This window comes from Xyrauchen texanus, chromosome 11 (assembly GCF_025860055.1).
Source record: "Xyrauchen texanus isolate HMW12.3.18 chromosome 11, RBS_HiC_50CHRs, whole genome shotgun sequence".
Taxonomy (NCBI): Eukaryota; Metazoa; Chordata; class Actinopteri; order Cypriniformes; family Catostomidae; genus Xyrauchen; species Xyrauchen texanus.
The window spans coordinates 6,471,186-6,488,571 of NC_068286.1; the positions used below are offsets into that span (position 1 = coordinate 6,471,186).

Below are 17,386 nucleotides of genomic sequence, written 5' to 3' on the forward strand. Positions count from 1 at the left end.
TTACAATACTTCTATGGTGCTTTTTGCATCCGTTTTGAAGGCTTGAAAACTCCAGCCTCCATTTACAGCAATTACATTGAAAAGAGCGACTAGCACATTCTTCAAAGTTTCTCCTTTCCGGGTTTCATACAAGAAAATCATTCAGGCATGGAACAACATGAAGGTGAGTACATGATGACATAATTTTCATTTTTAGTGAACTGTTCTATTAATCAAATCTACTGACATTGGGTAGTGCGATTATGCCGTCTCCTTCATAACCTTTCTAAAAGATCAGCTCATTTGTTAGTGGTAAAGCTATTGCTTAAGCAGACATGGTTCTTGTGAGAGCGGATAGCTGCTTGAGCAACACTATAGTCAGTCCTCTGTTGCCTAGGCAACTCTGTAGGCTGTCATTCGAGTGTAGTGTTGGCGGTGGCTCCTGGCAGCCCATATGAAGAGTGCAGCAGCCATAATCTGCAGTGGAGAAGAGACCAGCGCCAGAAACAGGGACCAGCCTGGAGAGTAGTCCATCCCCTCGGGCAGCTCAGAGATTTCATGGAGTAGGTGCACACCCGAGAGGAAACAGCATACTGTGGCCAGAGTACACAGGCCTGTGAACAAGCAAAATACATCAAGTCATATATTCAAATTCTTTTGTATTTATAATTAATCCAAAAGTATCAATAAAAATAGTTTATCAAATTTTAAATGGACTACTTGTGTTTCATGTATTTTTACGCTTATTAGTGTATTGCGTCATTAACTTAGCCACATACTAATGACAAAACACGTATTCAAATCAACTGTCGATGGTTTAGTGCATACTCTGTACTCTGTGTCTTACCGGCAAGTAGATGCAGCAGCCCTACAAACAGAGTGGGTGTGATACTGCGGCAAAGGCAGGCACACACTCCGATCAATGCACCTAGAAACACCAAACCCACTGAGACCAGCGGCAACAGGAACTGACACTTCCACAGGTCTGAGAACAGACACAACCACAACACACATCGAAAGACATTTAGAACATGCAATTGACACTGTAAAGAGCAAGAACATGTGAACATAAAACTGTCTGGAAAACAACAAATAATTAACTAGATATTCAGAATGAACATTTGTTTATTTTTAAATCCATGCTATCTTCCATTAGAGGTAAACCGATACATAATTTTTACTAAATAATTGGTACCAATATTTACTTTTTGGAAACATTGATTATCAGGAAAAATGTATGCTGATATATTTGTTTTATTCCTCTGTGTTTCTCTGTGGTTGGCACTGGAGGATTCTGTTAGTTTCTACAGTATAACAGCGGCCTCTAGAGGTGAAATAAAAATCACTGGCACCTCGTGGGTATTTGCTATGTCAACATCTGTCATCATTAGCAGTTTTCAATATTTTTATCCTCACTTCAATGTATATTTTGTCATTTTGATTAGATAATCAAGTATTCTAAATACAAGTACTCATTCTCTCTCCATACATACACACAAAACTATTCATCTGGTAAATACATAAAAAAAGCTATAAAAAGCTTAATTTGGTAAATATTTAAATATAGACCTTTGTACTTTGAATTTCAGGCTTTTTTTTTGCATTAAAAGTACCATGTCAAGCACCAAATATACATTTGTTCTTGTTATTATTGAGATTTAGATTGCACAATTAAATGCATCTGGTAATTAATTCATTTTGGACTCATTTTGGTTATCAGGCTTTTCACCACTTTAGTTATTGGTATCGGCAAAATCCACTATCGGCCGACCTCTAGTTTCTGTAGCTAGGTGTGTGTACATGGTTGTTTTTGAGTCGGGACGTACAGGTGCGCAGCAGATCATCTCCGCTGTTGATATTTCCTGGGGATTTATACTTGGATTCCCACTGCTGCTGCAAAGTAAAGGCCTGGCATTTAGTCATCAATGTTGAATCTGGAGAAAAATTGAAGTGGACAAGACAAACACTGATGTTGGCTTTAAAAAATGATTGTCTAAAAGTTTACAACCTTAAAGCTATATGGCTATACAGCATAGCATTACAGATTTGATAGAAAGAGCTATAGAAACATTAAGACAGCTACAAGATGGATGGCAGGACAAATCTCCTTACGAGGCTCTTTAAACCAGTGCGAGTCTTGGCACACTAGAATACAGCGCCACCAGAGACCCAGAGTGCCATTAAGCCTGAACAGGGCCATACTGTAGCTCCGCTCATCCACATCCTCTCCCTCGAAGTCCTGTCGCAGATTGTGCAGATCCGAGCCATTATTTGCATCGTTGCTAGCCGGTTGGCTGTGGTACTGGTACCAGTGCTGTGTTCCCATGGCAATGGATAGATAGACACAGGCAAGTAGGCTCAGTACAGATCCGATGACCAGCGCTGTGGCATAACGGTTGTCAACCATGGTTTAGACAATGTATCGGGTAATTAACTATATGTATGTTTTCCGCCTTCAGAGGCCAACAATTTCAATGAATTCTGCTTTTAGTAGATGTGTGTAGTGACTGATGTAAGGAGAAATTACATTTCCTGTAATTTGGTGTTGTTTTTTTTTTTTTTTTCATAAATGATGATTGTTCTCACGATATGACATCATCTTCATGTGATGCCCAATGCAGAAAGTCAGACCTCTTCCTCCTGGGCTCTTGTGATTTACCTGAAATAGAAAGTGTAGTTGCACATTTGAATAAGGTTCATCTTATGATTGATGATGTTTATGTGTGGATCTATTATGTTATTACAAATGCGATTCATAACAGACAATGACTTAAACACACATGTTCTGTGATGACCATGTTTTCAAATTCTGACATTTGAAAATTCGTTTTTTTTTGTTGTTGTTATTTTTTTAAAGAGATTTTTTTTTTATTATTACTCAATTTCGGACATTCTTACATTTCAGTGACCTTTATACCACCTAAGTGAATTTAAAAACATATAGTATGAACCCTTTAGACAAAAGTATTATTCAGTTAAAAAAAAACACAAGTATGAGTCGTCATCTTAAATGTTTTTATCAGGTCAGAGTTTAATATATTTAATAATCTAGAAAACAAAAGATAACTCACGAAGCATTTCAATGACTGTTACTTATAAAACATAACATAATTCAGAGATTTGTAACAGACACAATATTGTAATGCTCAATATATCGCATGAGGACATTTAATTTGGTGTTTGACGTTGACTAGCATGAAAGCTAACAGGCTAGTATTTGTTTTTATCGGCATACTCGAGAATTTCATCTTTGAGTGTCCTGTTGTGTGTATAATGTTAAAACATCTACTACATGACAAAAACATCAGAAATATCTGCTTGTTTGAAGCAACTAAAAGGTGTTTGCTGCCAAATACGTCACTTACCATAATGTCCAAACCCCTCGCGCATATGATGATGATGACTCCACTTCCGGTTAGGAAAGCGTGCGCGCGCACATCACATCTTTAATCCGAGCGGGCACGAGGAGTGCAAGAGAAGCGTGTCAGGGTCAATTAATCGTATTTTTATGAATTATTTTATATTTTGTGGTATTAGCTGGTTTGTCTCCCTTTAACACTTTCCATACCGTTTGTTGAAAAGACATAAATCGGTTTAATAAACAATGGCAAAAAAAAAAAAAGAAAGAAAGAGAGAATTTATATACAGTGGCAGCCAACGGTTTGGAATAATGTACAGATTTTGCTGTTTCAGTAGGAAATTGAAACTTTAGTTCACCAAAGTGGCATTCATCTGATCACAAAGTATATTCAGGACATTTCTGATGTAAAAAACAGCACCAATATTTGAAAAAAGTCATTTTTGATCAAATCTAGGCAGCAGCATCACTCCAACACCTTATCCTTGAGTAATCATGATAAATTGATCATTTGGTGCTAGAAAATCACTTGCCATTATATCAAACACAGTTGAAAGCTGTTTGGTTTGGTAAATTAAGCTTAACATTGTGTTTGTTTTTGAGTTGCCACAGTGTGCAATAGACTGGCATGTCTTAAGGTCAATATTAGGTCAAAAATAGCAAAAAAGAAACAGTTTTCTCTAGAAACTCATCAGTCAATCATTGTTTTTAGGAATGAAGGTTGTACAATGCTTGAAATTGCCAAAAAACTGCAGATTTCATACAAAGGTGTCACTACAGTCTTCAAAGATAAAGCACAACTGTCTCTAACAAGGACAGAAAGAGATGTGGAAGACCAGATGTGCAACTAAACAAGAGGATAAGTACATCAGAGTCTCTAGTTTGAGAAATAGACGCCTCACATGTCCTCCGCTGACAGCTTCATTGAATTCTACCCGCTCAACACCAGTTTCATGCAAAGAATCACAGACATTGCACAACAGATAATTGGAAAAGAGTGTTATGGATCTGAACCCCATTGAGCTTTTGTGGGATCAGCTAGACTGTAAGGGTGAGAAGTGCCCGACAAGACAGTCACATCTATGGCAAGTGCTACAGGAAGTGTGGGGTGAAATGTCACCTGAGTATCTGGACAAACTGACCGCTAGAATAACAAGGATCTGCAAAGCTGTCATTGCTGCACGTGGAGGATTTTTTGATGAGAACTCTTTGAAGTAGTTTAAGAAGTTCTGACTTTTTTCCCCAAATTGTAATAGTCATTTTTCACGTTATTAATATCTTGACTAAACATTGTGATCAGTTGAATGCCACTTTGGTGAATTAAAGTACCAATTTCTTTCCATAAGAGCAAAATCTGTACATTATTCCAAACTTTTGGCCGCCAGTCTTTGTGTGTGTGTGTATATATTACACACACAATACATATATACATATATATATATATATATATTAATTACTAGCAAGTTGACACCCACATATAAGAGAATTCAAGGATTTTTTTTAAGTTACAGAGAGAAAAGGTATTTCCTAAAAAGTAGATATATGTCTGACACAGCGATAAAAACACAGTGAATAAAACAGTGCAGTTGTTTTATTTAAACACAACTATTGCTCCTGGATGGCATTTAAAATTAAACAACATGGACATATAAAACGGTTTATAATTTCACTGTGATACTACAGTGTATTAGACAACATCGGCTATACAGTGTGCAAAAATAAACAGTCCTGCTGTACACCCAAGCCGCTCGTAATGAACAAAAGTCCATTTTAGATAAAAAAACTGCCTGCACACAAAATAAAAACAAAGATTTCCATTGTAATTTAAAATTGTGCAGATAACTGAAGATAGACTTCAATGAACTCAATTGAAATCCTGAGCATATCCATGATTTACAGTGCAATCAGTGTTCATAATATAGTCCAGGATTAATTTTATCCCTACAATCTGTACATCAGTGTGGAAAGCTGCTGAATTGTCACCTCCATTGCTTCATGTATTACATCCTTTGGATTCTTTCAAATCAATGGTATGTGCGTAACAAACAAATGATTGTAAGATTTCATAAGAGCAGTAAGTAAACTCAAAAGAGATCTTGTTTGTTGAATAGTCGTCTTATGTATTGGCTGGTTGACCTCACAGTGGCGTTTATAATCGGAGTGTCTGTGAACTCCACCGTGCAGGGACCTGGAGAACAGGGCGCCGACTCCAACTCCAGAACAGTAATGTTGTTTTGGACGGAGGTGCTGAGCAGGTGGGCTGGGACAAACAGGGTCACCTGCGGCCCACGGGACGGCCAGTAGCGACCCAAATTAAAACCGTTAATCCACACTTGACCCTGTAAAGAAGAGTGAAACATAGTGACTTGGTGGTAATAAAGTGAGTTAATTTTCCTTGAATTGGAATTTATATTTTTTTCTTCAAAACAAAATATTAACTTCTAAAGATTAATTTAAAGGGACAGTTCACCTAAAAATAATTTCATCATTTATACCCTTATGCCATCCCAGATGTGTGTGACTTTCTTTCTTCTGCAGAACATGAACAAAGATTTTTTAGAAGAACATCTCAGCTCTGTTGGTCCACACAATGCAAGTGAATGGTGACCAAAACTGAAGCTCCAAAAAGCATATAAAGGCAGCATAAAAGTAATCCATACGACTCAAGTTGTATGTCAGAAGCAATATAATAAGTGTGGGTGAGAAACTGATCAATATTTAAGTCCATTTATACTATCAATCTCCACTTTCACATTCTTCTTCTTGTGTTTTTGTCGATTCACATTCAATGTGCATATTGCCCTCTACTGGGCAATAAAATAGGACTTAAATATTGATGTGTTTCTCACCCACACTCATCAGATTGCTTCTGAAGACATGTATTTAACCACTGAAGACATATGGGCTACTTTTATGCTGCCTTTGTGCTTTTTAGAGCTTAAAAGTTCTGATCACTATTCACTTGCACTGAATGGACCAACAGAGCTGAAATATTCTTCTAAAAATCTTCACTTGTGTTCAGCAGAAGAAAGAAAGGCATACACGTCTGGGATGGCATCAGGGCGAGTAAATGATTAGAGAATTTAACTTTAGGGTGAACTATTGCTATAACTTCATCCTTTAAAGGGGTCATTCGTTGCCATGATCTTATGAGATTCCTTGATCTATATATCTATATCTATATACTATAAAAACACACGTTAAGTCAAAACTGCATAGTTCAAAAGACTATTTATTGAAAGGAAGTTGGAAAATTGGCTCGTTATGAACTTCTGTAACTGTCAGATGTCAGGCAATTAAATAACTTAACACATTACGACATTTACACATTAATGGTTCTTTTTCGGTATTCGGTCACTGCGAGGCACTAAGGAGGTAGGACATAATATTATTACTATTATAGAATAATAGATACTAACAGACATTTACTATTATTCTAGTATCTAATAGTACCTATTATAAGAATAACAGATACTATTATTATTATTTGAATTTTTATCCCAATTTGGATTGCCCAATTCTATACGAAGTAGGTCCTCGTGGTGGCACGGTTACTCACGTGACTCGTTGTGCATGACACCACAGAGACTCACAGCATGTGGAGGCTCATGCTACTCTCCATGATCCATGCAGAACTTACCACACGCCCCACTGAGAGTGTTAACCAATAATCACGACCACGAGGAGGTTACCCCATGTGACTCTACCCTCCCTAGCAACTGTGCCAATTTGGTTGCTTTGGAGACCTGGCTGGAGTCACTCAGCACGCCCTGAATTCAACCTCGCAGCATCAATACTCGCTGAGCTACCCAGCCCCCCTAGATACTATTATTATTAAACACCAGAAGAAATAACTTAAAAGAGTGAAATGAAGGAATGTTCATCATCCTTCTTTTGTTGTTCCTGGGTGTGCATAGCACCTACAGCTCTGCGTAGTGGCTAAAGTTTATTTTTCGCAAGATCCTAGATCCTTTCAGTCTGATCTGAACTGTTTATGTGGCACATTTCAGCACAGTTTTTATTTAATGTGCCACACTGCAACAGACATTTCAATAAGGCTGTTGTTGAAGGATGAACCAGCACCACTTTGTATCCGACTGCAAACCCGCAGCCTGTGTGTGAGCGGAGGAAAGCTATGAGGAAGCGGTTTACAGGGTCAGTTAGGGTGGAATGGTTATGCAAAACTAAATTATGACAGTTTTTGCGTTTTAAAAAATACATATTTATATTATAAGTGGATCTCATGGAATGATATGACCTCTTATATGTTTTGACCAGCATACTGTACATCTGTTGGGTTTCTGATGACTTCAATCTAGGTTTCTACCTTTCTCCAGTTGGGGAACTGAATGTATGTGTCCTGAGGGAGATCTGGAATGCCGTCAGGGATTTTGAAGGTGCCAGAGTAAAATGTTGGAGGTGAGAGAGCAGGAGGTGGAGATGTGGTGAAGCTGGAGGTGGAGTCAGATCTTCTGTGTGCCGTCAGCAGCCCCTGACTCACCGCTTCGTCGATACTCAGAGCAAATACAGTCCAGTTACCCAGCACATCAGCACCAAGAGTCAGATTATACACCAGACCCTGCACAAGAGAGAGAGACAGAGAAAAGGTAGACAAAAGAACAGCACAGGTAAGATTAACAATCAAGAAACACTGGATAGAAGACAACATGTTCACCATGTCCCATTTTAAAGGATTGTGATGATAAATTAGAAAAAACATTACCATGATATAAAACTACTCATGGTGTCATATAAGATTTGGTTCATACTGCTCACCCTAATAAGAAGGCTATGGTTATTTTTAAATAATAAAAAAAATTATATCCTCTTCCTTGCCTTGAAGTCATTTATTTCTCTGCCGTAGTTGATTCTGCCCATGTTCTCCACCAGGACGTCCACACGGCTCCCTGCTTTCCCTGTTACATTGATCATGAGCACCTTGTTCCTCTCCAAAATACCAGCAGCAATCTGAACAATAAAATGTTTGAAGTTTTTTTCCCCCCTTTAAATCTTGAGATTAATCAGATTACATTAAACTGGTTAAAGATTTGAAAGTAAATCAGATGCATTGTTGGAGACCTGTTTCACTATGACATATATTATGATGGAGGAACATGAATAGCAGGAATAAAACATAATGAAGAGAGAGGAGCAAAACAGTGCTGCTTACGCCATCGATGGATATGTATGCTCGATCGTGGACTCCGTTAATGGATGACAGCAGGGTGGGCTTCAAACAGTCTACAGGTAACACAGTCTGATACAGCATGAACCCGAAGACCTGACAACATAATAAGACATGCATAATCAAGAATAAATGAGACAAATCAATAATCAGAGAATTGATTTTTCATAATAAACAAAAATCTACATTGGCTGAGACAAGGAACATATAAATAATGAGAAGTTAGTTTAGACAAACTTTGAATGTTGACAAAGTCTACATGTTTAAAAAGCTTTGAAGTTTGAAAGTTATAAAGGCCTTACAGACAGACAGAAGGACAGAAAGTCAGACAGGTAGATAGATAAAGTGATAAATAAAATGACAGACAGACAGAAAGATAGAATGATTGACAGAATGATAGATAGATAGAACGACAGAACAACAGATAGATAGGCAGACAGAACAATAAATAGACAGATAGACAGAAAGAATGATTAATAGAATGACAAACAGACAGACAGACTGATAGATAGAACAACAAGATAGACAGATAGACAGGCAGACAGACAGAACAGACAGAACGATTGAAAGAACGACAGATAGGTAGATAGATAGACAGCCAGACAGATACACAGAACGATGGACAGACAGTCAGACAGAACGATAAATAGATAAGACAGACAGACAGAAACACAGAATGATAAATAAAATGACAGACAGAACAATAAATAGACAGAAAGAATGATTTATAGAATGACAGACAGACAGACAGACTGATAGATAGAACAACAAGACGGACAGAATGATAGAAAGAATGACAGATAGGTAGATAGACAGACAGATACACAGAACGATGGACAGACAGACAGATAGGTAGATAGACAGAATGACAGAACAATATATAGACAGTCAGACAGAACGATAAATAGACAGATAGATAGAGAGACAGACAAAATGATAAATAAAATGACAGACAGACAGAATGATAGACAGACAACCAGAAAGATGCCCCATGTCCTAATGCCCCAGTATAGTGATGGGGACACTATACTGTAAAAAGGCATCGTCCTTTGGATGAGATGTTAAACCGAGGTCCTGACTCTCTGTGGTCATTAAAAATCCCAGGACACTTCTCGTAAATAGTAGGGGTGTAACCCCGGTGTTCTGGCCAAATTCCCCCCATTGGCCCCTATCTATCATGGCCTTGTATTAATCTCCATCCCTGAATTGGCTACATCACTCTACCATCTCCTCCGTGTGTGGTGGGCGTTCTGGTGCACTATGGCTGCCGTTGCATCATCCAGGTGGATGCTGCACACTGGTGGCGGTTGAGGAGATTCCCCCTATACTATGTAAAGTGCTTTGAGTGCCTAGAAAAGCACTATACAAATGTAAGGAATTATTATTATTATTATAAAGATAGAATGATAGACAGTCAGACAGACTGATAGATAAAACCACAAGACAGACAGAACGATAGAAAGAATGACAGATAGGTAGATAGACAGACAGCTAGACAGAACGATGGACAGACAGACAGATAGACAAAATGACAGAACAATAGATAGACAGGCAGACAGAATGAAAGATAGAACGACAGACAGACAGACAGACAGAATGAAAGATAGAATGACAGACAGACAGACAGATAGATAGAATGACACTGACAGACAGACCGAATGAAAGATAGAACAACAGACAGACAGATAGAATTAAAGATAGAACGACAGACAGACAGATAGATAGAATGATAGATAGAACGACAGACAGACAGATAGATAGAATGATAGATAGAATGTCAGACAGACAGAACGAAAGATAGAATGACACTGACAGACAGAATGACGGATTGAACAACAGACAGACAGAATGACAGATTGAACAACAGACAGACAGATAGACAAAATGACAGACAGACAAAACAATAGACAGACAGAATGACAGAAAGACACAGATGGATGGACAGACAGATAGATTCACATTTACTGATTAAGTGTTAAAAAGAAATGCAGGCATACCTGATTCATTTCAATAAATGTAAGTGGATATACAGTTTTGACGGGGCCAGAGAAAGATAATATATCCAAAGACTCCGACACTGTCTGTATCTGCAAACGTACAAAGAACATCCACAATTATTAGTCCTTATTAAGAAAAAATACAGAGGTGTTACTGGATATGGACAAACTTCATCAAAATCTAAAAAGTATTTTGTGAAGTAAATAAGGGTTTATTTCTCAGGCAAAAATGTATTTACCTTTTTCATTTTCACTGGTCCATAAGCAAATTTTGGTGTTGATGGAGGCACTAGCCCCTCTGGTATGTTTTTGTACTGTTTGCCAAAAAACAACCAATCAAATCAATTCGTCATTACAGCCATTGAATTTCTTCATCATAAGTAAAGTTCCTCAGCATCTTTAATAAATAACAAAATGTGTTTTCTTTACCATTTTAATGACATCTCTTATGGCGAAATACTTGTCTGTGAGATCTCCAGCTTCTGTAAGTGGGGCATCATAGTCATAGCTGGTTGGCTGAGGAGCGTAAGGCGAGTTGGCACCTATAATGCAATACACACGCACATTATATACATATACACACACATATATATATATAGACAAACACTGATCAGGACACATGATGCATGTATTTCTATTGAGAAAAATAAATCCAGAAGACCTACCATTCCAATAGCCAAAATTGGTTCCACCAATGAACATGTATCTTGAAAAAAAAAAAAGCAACTAGTTAGGTACAGTTTGTCAAGACAAACTTTGATGTTGGCTTGAAAAAATAAATTGCTGAAGGCTTGAAGGATTACAAGCCCGACAGAAAGAACGTTAGACAGACAGACGGATAGGTAGATGGACAGATATATAGATAGATATGTAAATAGACAGATAGATCGCAAACATTCTTTGGCCTGTTTGAGCATTTCATCTATGTAAATCTATGGGATTTTTTTATAATCCGTTACAGGACAATTGTAAAGGCGGTCACACACCGGACATGTCTGATAGACGACATGGCATGTTCTAAAATTCAAAATAACTGTTTTCAATGAAGGTATGCACACCACTGCAGCCGATCAGCATCTGTTGGCGGTGCCCAGGTAACGACTCTGGAGGCTGCTCAAATTTCCGCTGCGCCACGGAGTGCAACTTTTAGATTTTCCATGAATTCAACCCAAATCATTATCAAAGGACATAGATAAGCTCTAGCTTTGTTCATTCTTGAAGAAGGGAAAAACATTGCTAACTTTTGTGTGTACTGTCTGCAACCTGAACCCCAACCTGAACCGCACTGTGTTTGATATCTGTGCCATGTCCTAGCCACGACACTTCTTGTCCGTTGTGCAAACGCCTTAAGTCCGATCAGTTAGAAAAGTGAAAGCAATCCGAGTGAGAACAGTCTGAAGGTCTGTGCAAAATTTGGTGGATGTAGCGTTAAAGCTTTAGGAGGAATTACCATTGGAAATGTTGTCTTGGTGTAGGAATTTTGGGGGGTAAAAAAGGACAAAATTGAATAATTCTATAAATTCCTTCAAATAATCCGTTTTCAAATGCAAAACGGATATCTCATTATTAAACATGTTAGTTGTAATGGGCGGTCAAGCTCACAAGTTGACATTGGCTCCCATTTCCAGCATTTCATTGAGAGTCTTGATCACAGGCGCTGTGGGCACAACAGAGTGTCTCTCGCCCCAGTGATCCAACCAGCCTGTGTAGAACTCTGAGTTCACCTGAAAACCAAATGGGCTTTATTACTATTAAATAAACATTTATTACCAAACAACAAAACACATTCATCCTTGTTAGAATTGTTTTTACCCCTTACCAAAGGGCCATGTGGCTCTGCGTGTCTCTGCGCTTCAAAAGCAGCTGTTACATTTGAGCCTATTTGGAAACAGTACAATTCACATTACTTATGTTACAGAAGGATCAATGTTAGAGTAAAGCTACAAAATATTGGGTAAAATAAATCTTACGTGCTCCTATCTGTCAAAAAATCTGTATGTGTGAACACCCTAACAGTTTAAGAAAAGTTTAAGAAAGGTGAGCCATGCACAGACCTGGACCAAAGTCAACGGTGGCATAGATGCCCTGGAGGGATCCACACTTCAGATAGCCCACACCTGCTCCATCGGTGGTGAACAGAACCACCTCTTTTCCCAAATGAGATCGAAACAGATGGGAAAGATTCCGCATGTAGTCATAATCACATGCAAAGTAACTGCCATATTCATTCTCTACCTGCGTATGAGAAAAGAAAAGCTTAATTCGATGCATCACATCCAATCATATTCATAACTATAAGTAGATGTATTTTTGGAAAAGAGAAAAAAAAATTACGTGTGAAACTTGATCCCAATTATGGCTGGGCCCTATAGCTAATAAAACAGCCTTGTTTGACCGTGGCCACGTTTTTGCAAATCGAAATGATGTGCCTTATACACTTTCGCTGTAGTTTCCCAGTGAAATGTCCAGCAGGGGGTGTAAAAAGCGAGGGAAAAGGTGTCAATATCAGAAGAGTTATGCTGTATGTTAGATGGAGGTTTTAATGAGTAAAACATACCTACATAATTTACCCTAAACCGAACCAATAGTGATCAAAGTTCAAATGAGAGGGAAACAAACAGACATCCTTACCCTAAAACAACACCTAAAACTAACTGATAGTGTCCAAAAACAAATTGTGAAATAAAACGCACATTTTCTGAAGTAACACTCTATCAGGGGAGGCCTAAGAGTAAAGACGCTGACTACCACCCATGGAGTCGGAAGTTTGAATCCAGGGCGTGCCGAGTGACTCCAGTCAGGCTTCCTAAGCAACCAAATTGGCCCAGTTGCTAGGGAGGGCAGAGTCACATGGGGTAACCTCCTCGTGGTCACAACAATGTAGTTCTCGCTCTCCGTGGGGATGCCATGGAGAATAGCATGAAGCCGCCACACGCGCTATGTCTCCGTGGTAACATGCTCAACAAGTCACGTGATAAGATGCACAGATTTACGGTCTCAGACGTGGAGGCCACTGAGATTCATCCCCCGCCACTCGGATTGAGTCACTACGCCACCACGAGGACTTAGAGCGCATTGGGAATTGGGCATTCCAAATTGGGGAGAAAATAAATGAAAAATTAAATAAAATAAAAAAACACTCTATCAGGTGAGCTACCACACAAACTAATCCAGATGGAATAAATGTGTAAATGTAGGTGGGTCGGTAATGCACGCATTAAAACATATCATTTTTCAAATAATGCATTAGAGTAAAAGTGTGCGAGTAATAGTGAAAAAAATAAGTGTTTATAAAGTAATAGTCAGCCGTTGTAGTCATGAGTTTTGTGAACGTCATTAAAACACACAGCGCCTCTAGTGTTAACTCTGGCACAACGTAGAACCTGAACATAAACGTCTGTTTGCAAAAATGTAGTTATAGTAACATTTATTCTACGAGACTAGTTTGCAATAAAAATGATCTTGATATTTACATTTACGTATATGCACCAATATACCAATACATTGTAATAAATTGCAATATTTACAGATTTTTGAGTGATGACGCAAATATATTGTTGAATTAGAGATGCATTAATTCATTGAAACTGACCCTTTGAACTGATTCAAAGACTATCAGTGCGATTTTTGAAAATAATGTTTAATTTAGAGACACTATTAAAACATCTGTCTTAACGCTCTGATACTCGTGAAGTGTGAGGAAAAGAACAGGCTTCCCGCCATTTTTGACCAACACATCTTCATGACTTTTCCACTATAATTCTCCAGAGTGTGTGATTACTGGATAAAAATATTTTTTTAAATAATTTTGATTCAGACCGACTTTCAAAAGAATAATGTAGACCAATTTGCGACCTGTCAAACAAATCAACTAATTTGTTTAAAATAATTGAATTATTCGCTGACAAATCGGACTAGCGGCCATGTTTTCCTCATCAAAACAGCTATATTTAGCCACATAAATATTTTAGAGTACAGAAAAACTAGAAAATAGCTCCCGATTCAATTGAGATACCGTGTGCCGTTACTGTCAAGCCATTAAAGAACAATAAAAGCACCATTGTAAAAGTCCATATGACTTGTGCATTTTATTTAAAGTCACTTGAAGACAAACGAATCGCAAAAGGCTGCATTTATTAAGTAAACATAGAATATGCATGTGCAATTGTGAGCCCTACACACAAACAACATATTAGATGCTTGATAGTTCGGTTTGCTAATAACATGCTGCACCAGATTTCGAATAAGAAGCACATGACTGTGAACTACGGGCTACATACACTCAATAGGACTTCCTGGAGTGTTCCGACTGCCAAAATAAAAGCAGGAGGACACAACTGCATATATATTACTATTGCATAATACAACTCTAAAAGCTAATACATAATATTATAATTAGTTTACAGATACAAGTTGTGCCATTAAAACTGGCATCTTTTCTACTAAAAACTATCACTGGAATTACTGTTAAATTTGCTACTGCATTATTCAGTAGACTAGTTAACATTAAATAAATAATAGCACATTCAAATCATCACTGGTGCCTGCAAAGACATTACGGATACAATATAAATATTCGATACATCATCCAGCCCTATTCTAAATACATTTGATTTTTCTCTACATTTGTGCAAGTTTCAAGCTCATCGCTGTGATTGATATACGGTTCTCTTACTTGCACAGTAATGATGGGTCCTCCGTTCTGGTACAGATAACGATTAATTATGGGCAACAACTTCCCCATCCACTTATCCACTGCTGCAATGTAGTCTAGAATGAGAGTTTTTATGTCAAAGGCTGTACGATTCACTCTTTCTATCACATATTCGGGTGATCGGTTAATCAGTAACTCAACCTGGATCAGATGATCGTAGAACAATATCTTTCTTTTTTAACAACCAGGCAGGTAAGCCTCCCTGCAACAAGAAATATTGAGTAAGCGGAGGTCAGCATATATACACTTATATTTGCAACACCTTTCCTTGCTCATTATATGAGTTAGAGCGCTCTCTCTCTCACCATGTCCCACTCTCCACAGATGTAAGGGCCTGGTCTCATGATGACCAGCAGGCCGATGTCTTGACACAGCTGTAGGAAGTACTCCAGATCCCGGTCTCCGCTGAAGTCATACTGACCTGGCACCGGCTCGTGGAAGTTCCAAGGCACATATCTAGGATGAAGTGAATTTTGATTACTTTCTTGTTTTCAACACAGCTCAAATTCCAAACCTGAGTTGTTTGTTATCCACACAGTACTCATCTTACGTCTGGATGGCGTTCAAACCAGCCATGTACATCTTGAGTAGTCTGTCCTTCCAATACACTCTGGGAATTCTGCTGTAGTGGATGCTGCCGGATATGTAGCGAAATGGCTCTCCATCTTTAAGGAAGCAGTTATGACGATAATCCACAGTGAAACTGGGAGTTGTGGCGAGCTGAAGAAGAATGAGGATAGAGAGAGCTTTAATACAAGAACAACTTGATTCAGAGTAAAGAAAATTTTGAAAATTCTCTCATCATTTACTCCCCCTCATGCAATCCCAAATGTGTTTCACTTTCTTTCTTCTGTAGGTCTATACAATGCATGTGAATGGTGACCAGAACTTTGAAGCTCCAAAAAGCACATAAAGGCAGCATAAAAGTGACTACAGTGGTTTAATCCATGTCTTCAGAAGCGATATGATAGATGTGGATGAGAAACGGATTTTAAGCTGCATTTATGTGATTTTTGGAGCTTCAAAGTTCTGGTCACCATTCACATGCATTGTATGGACCTACAAAGCTGAGACATTTTCCAAAAAAATCTTTGTTTGTGTTCTGCTGGGATGGCATGAGGGGGAGTAAATTATGCAAATTTTCATTTTTGGGTGAAAAATCCCTTTAAAGAAAAAATGTAATCCAAAAATAAAAAGATCTGCTTCATTTAAATACCCTCATGTGCAATGTTCTTTCTTTATATGGGGTTACCATTCACTTTCTACACCATTTAAATAGTGAACTAACCTTTTAATTATATACAGTAACTTTAGTGAACTAATGGTGTGAAGTCTGCATTTATAAGGGTTGGTAGTAATATGTCAATAATCATCCATGCACTGAATGCAAGCTCTAAATAATTGTCATTTTCATGTAAATGTATATGTATGATGACTGTCATGCTCACATGACATGTCACAAGACGCAAGAATAATCATTGAGAGATCCGTGCTCACAGTCTATTATTACATTTCATTAGAACACCAAAACAGGAACCGAGTCAATTTACGTAATAACATTCGTCCATAAACAATTAATTACACTATACTGAAAACTGTGATACTAATCTGAGATGGTGCATTTGGATCAATGACATTTTCAGTCCAGCAAGTCACTATTCCAAGTATGATATTAAGCAAGTGACGGAGAAAACATCTGCACGCTGTAAGCAAAGCATTCATTTGACGTAAACGATGCTTTTGAAACAATCAGACAAAGTCAATACTTGCCGTTATCGGAAGAATGGTCTGGAGCAGAAGCGGCAGAAGCGGCAGCAGCTGGACACCGAGAGCCATGGTGTGTGTGTGCTTGAATCGGCAAACGCGGTGCGGAAGTCAGATGTTGTGATGAGCGGGCTCGGTTCGCAAAGCATCGAATCCTTCACGAATCATTTGAATCAATGATTCGGAGCTCGAATCAAACTGGTGAAGTTGTGCGACTTCTTCAGGCAGCAAACGAGCCTCTATTAACTGATCTCGAGTCAGTTTTAAAGACTTTAAATAAGTACACTGGTTCAATAAGTATAGGGCACAACGGAGCTGAAGGCTCCATTGATTTTATTTGCTCCCAAACAACAAATAGCGACAAAAAACTACCACATTACTTTCCTAAA

General features: G+C 38.2%; 2 protein-coding genes across 2 annotated transcripts; both read right to left on the minus strand.

The window, feature by feature from the left end:
• Positions 1-362: 362 nt before the first annotated feature.
• Positions 363-3,386, minus strand: LOC127651593 (claudin domain-containing protein 1-like). The gene is made up of 5 exons (XM_052137495.1): positions 3,345-3,386; positions 2,092-2,638; positions 1,806-1,913; positions 827-964; positions 363-593 (listed from the first exon to the last, which is right to left on the minus strand). Exons 2-5 carry the CDS (start codon positions 2,384-2,386, stop codon positions 373-375), a joined length of 762 nt encoding a protein of 253 aa, XP_051993455.1. The 5' UTR covers positions 2,387-2,638; positions 3,345-3,386; the 3' UTR covers positions 363-372.
• A 1,537-nt stretch (positions 3,387-4,923) lies between these two features.
• Positions 4,924-17,132, minus strand: glb1 (galactosidase, beta 1). Its single transcript, XM_052137480.1, has 16 exons — positions 17,004-17,132; positions 15,784-15,953; positions 15,539-15,689; positions 15,375-15,435; positions 15,195-15,289; positions 12,574-12,754; positions 12,339-12,397; positions 12,122-12,243; positions 11,185-11,225; positions 10,949-11,061; positions 10,759-10,833; positions 10,520-10,609; positions 8,508-8,618; positions 8,174-8,305; positions 7,665-7,916; positions 4,924-5,676 (listed from the first exon to the last, which is right to left on the minus strand). The coding sequence occupies exons 1-16, from the start codon at positions 17,067-17,069 to the stop codon at positions 5,422-5,424; spliced, it is 1,974 nt and encodes a 657-aa protein (XP_051993440.1). The 5' UTR covers positions 17,070-17,132; the 3' UTR covers positions 4,924-5,421.
• Positions 17,133-17,386: the final 254 nt, after the last annotated feature.

Excerpts from the sequence above, each read along its gene's own strand:
- LOC127651593 (XM_052137495.1), bottom strand. The coding sequence starts at position 2,386 with ATGGTTGACAACCGTTATGCCACAGCGCTGGTCATCGGATCTGTACTG. Across the intron at positions 1,914-2,091 it reads GCACTGGTTTAAAGAGCCTC|ATTCAACATTGATGACTAAA; the intron begins GTAAGGAGATTT and ends ATTTTTCTCCAG. Across the intron at positions 594-826 it reads GCTGCTGCATCTACTTGCCG|GCCTGTGTACTCTGGCCACA; the intron begins GTAAGACACAGA and ends GCTTGTTCACAG.
- glb1 (XM_052137480.1), bottom strand. The coding sequence starts at position 17,069 with ATGGCTCTCGGTGTCCAGCTGCTGCCGCTTCTGCCGCTTCTGCTCCAG. Across the intron at positions 15,436-15,538 it reads TCTGTGGAGAGTGGGACATG|GGAGGCTTACCTGCCTGGTT; the intron begins GTGAGAGAGAGA and ends TTCTTGTTGCAG. Across the intron at positions 12,755-15,194 it reads GACCCATCATTACTGTGCAA|GTAGAGAATGAATATGGCAG; the intron begins GTAAGAGAACCG and ends TCTCATACGCAG.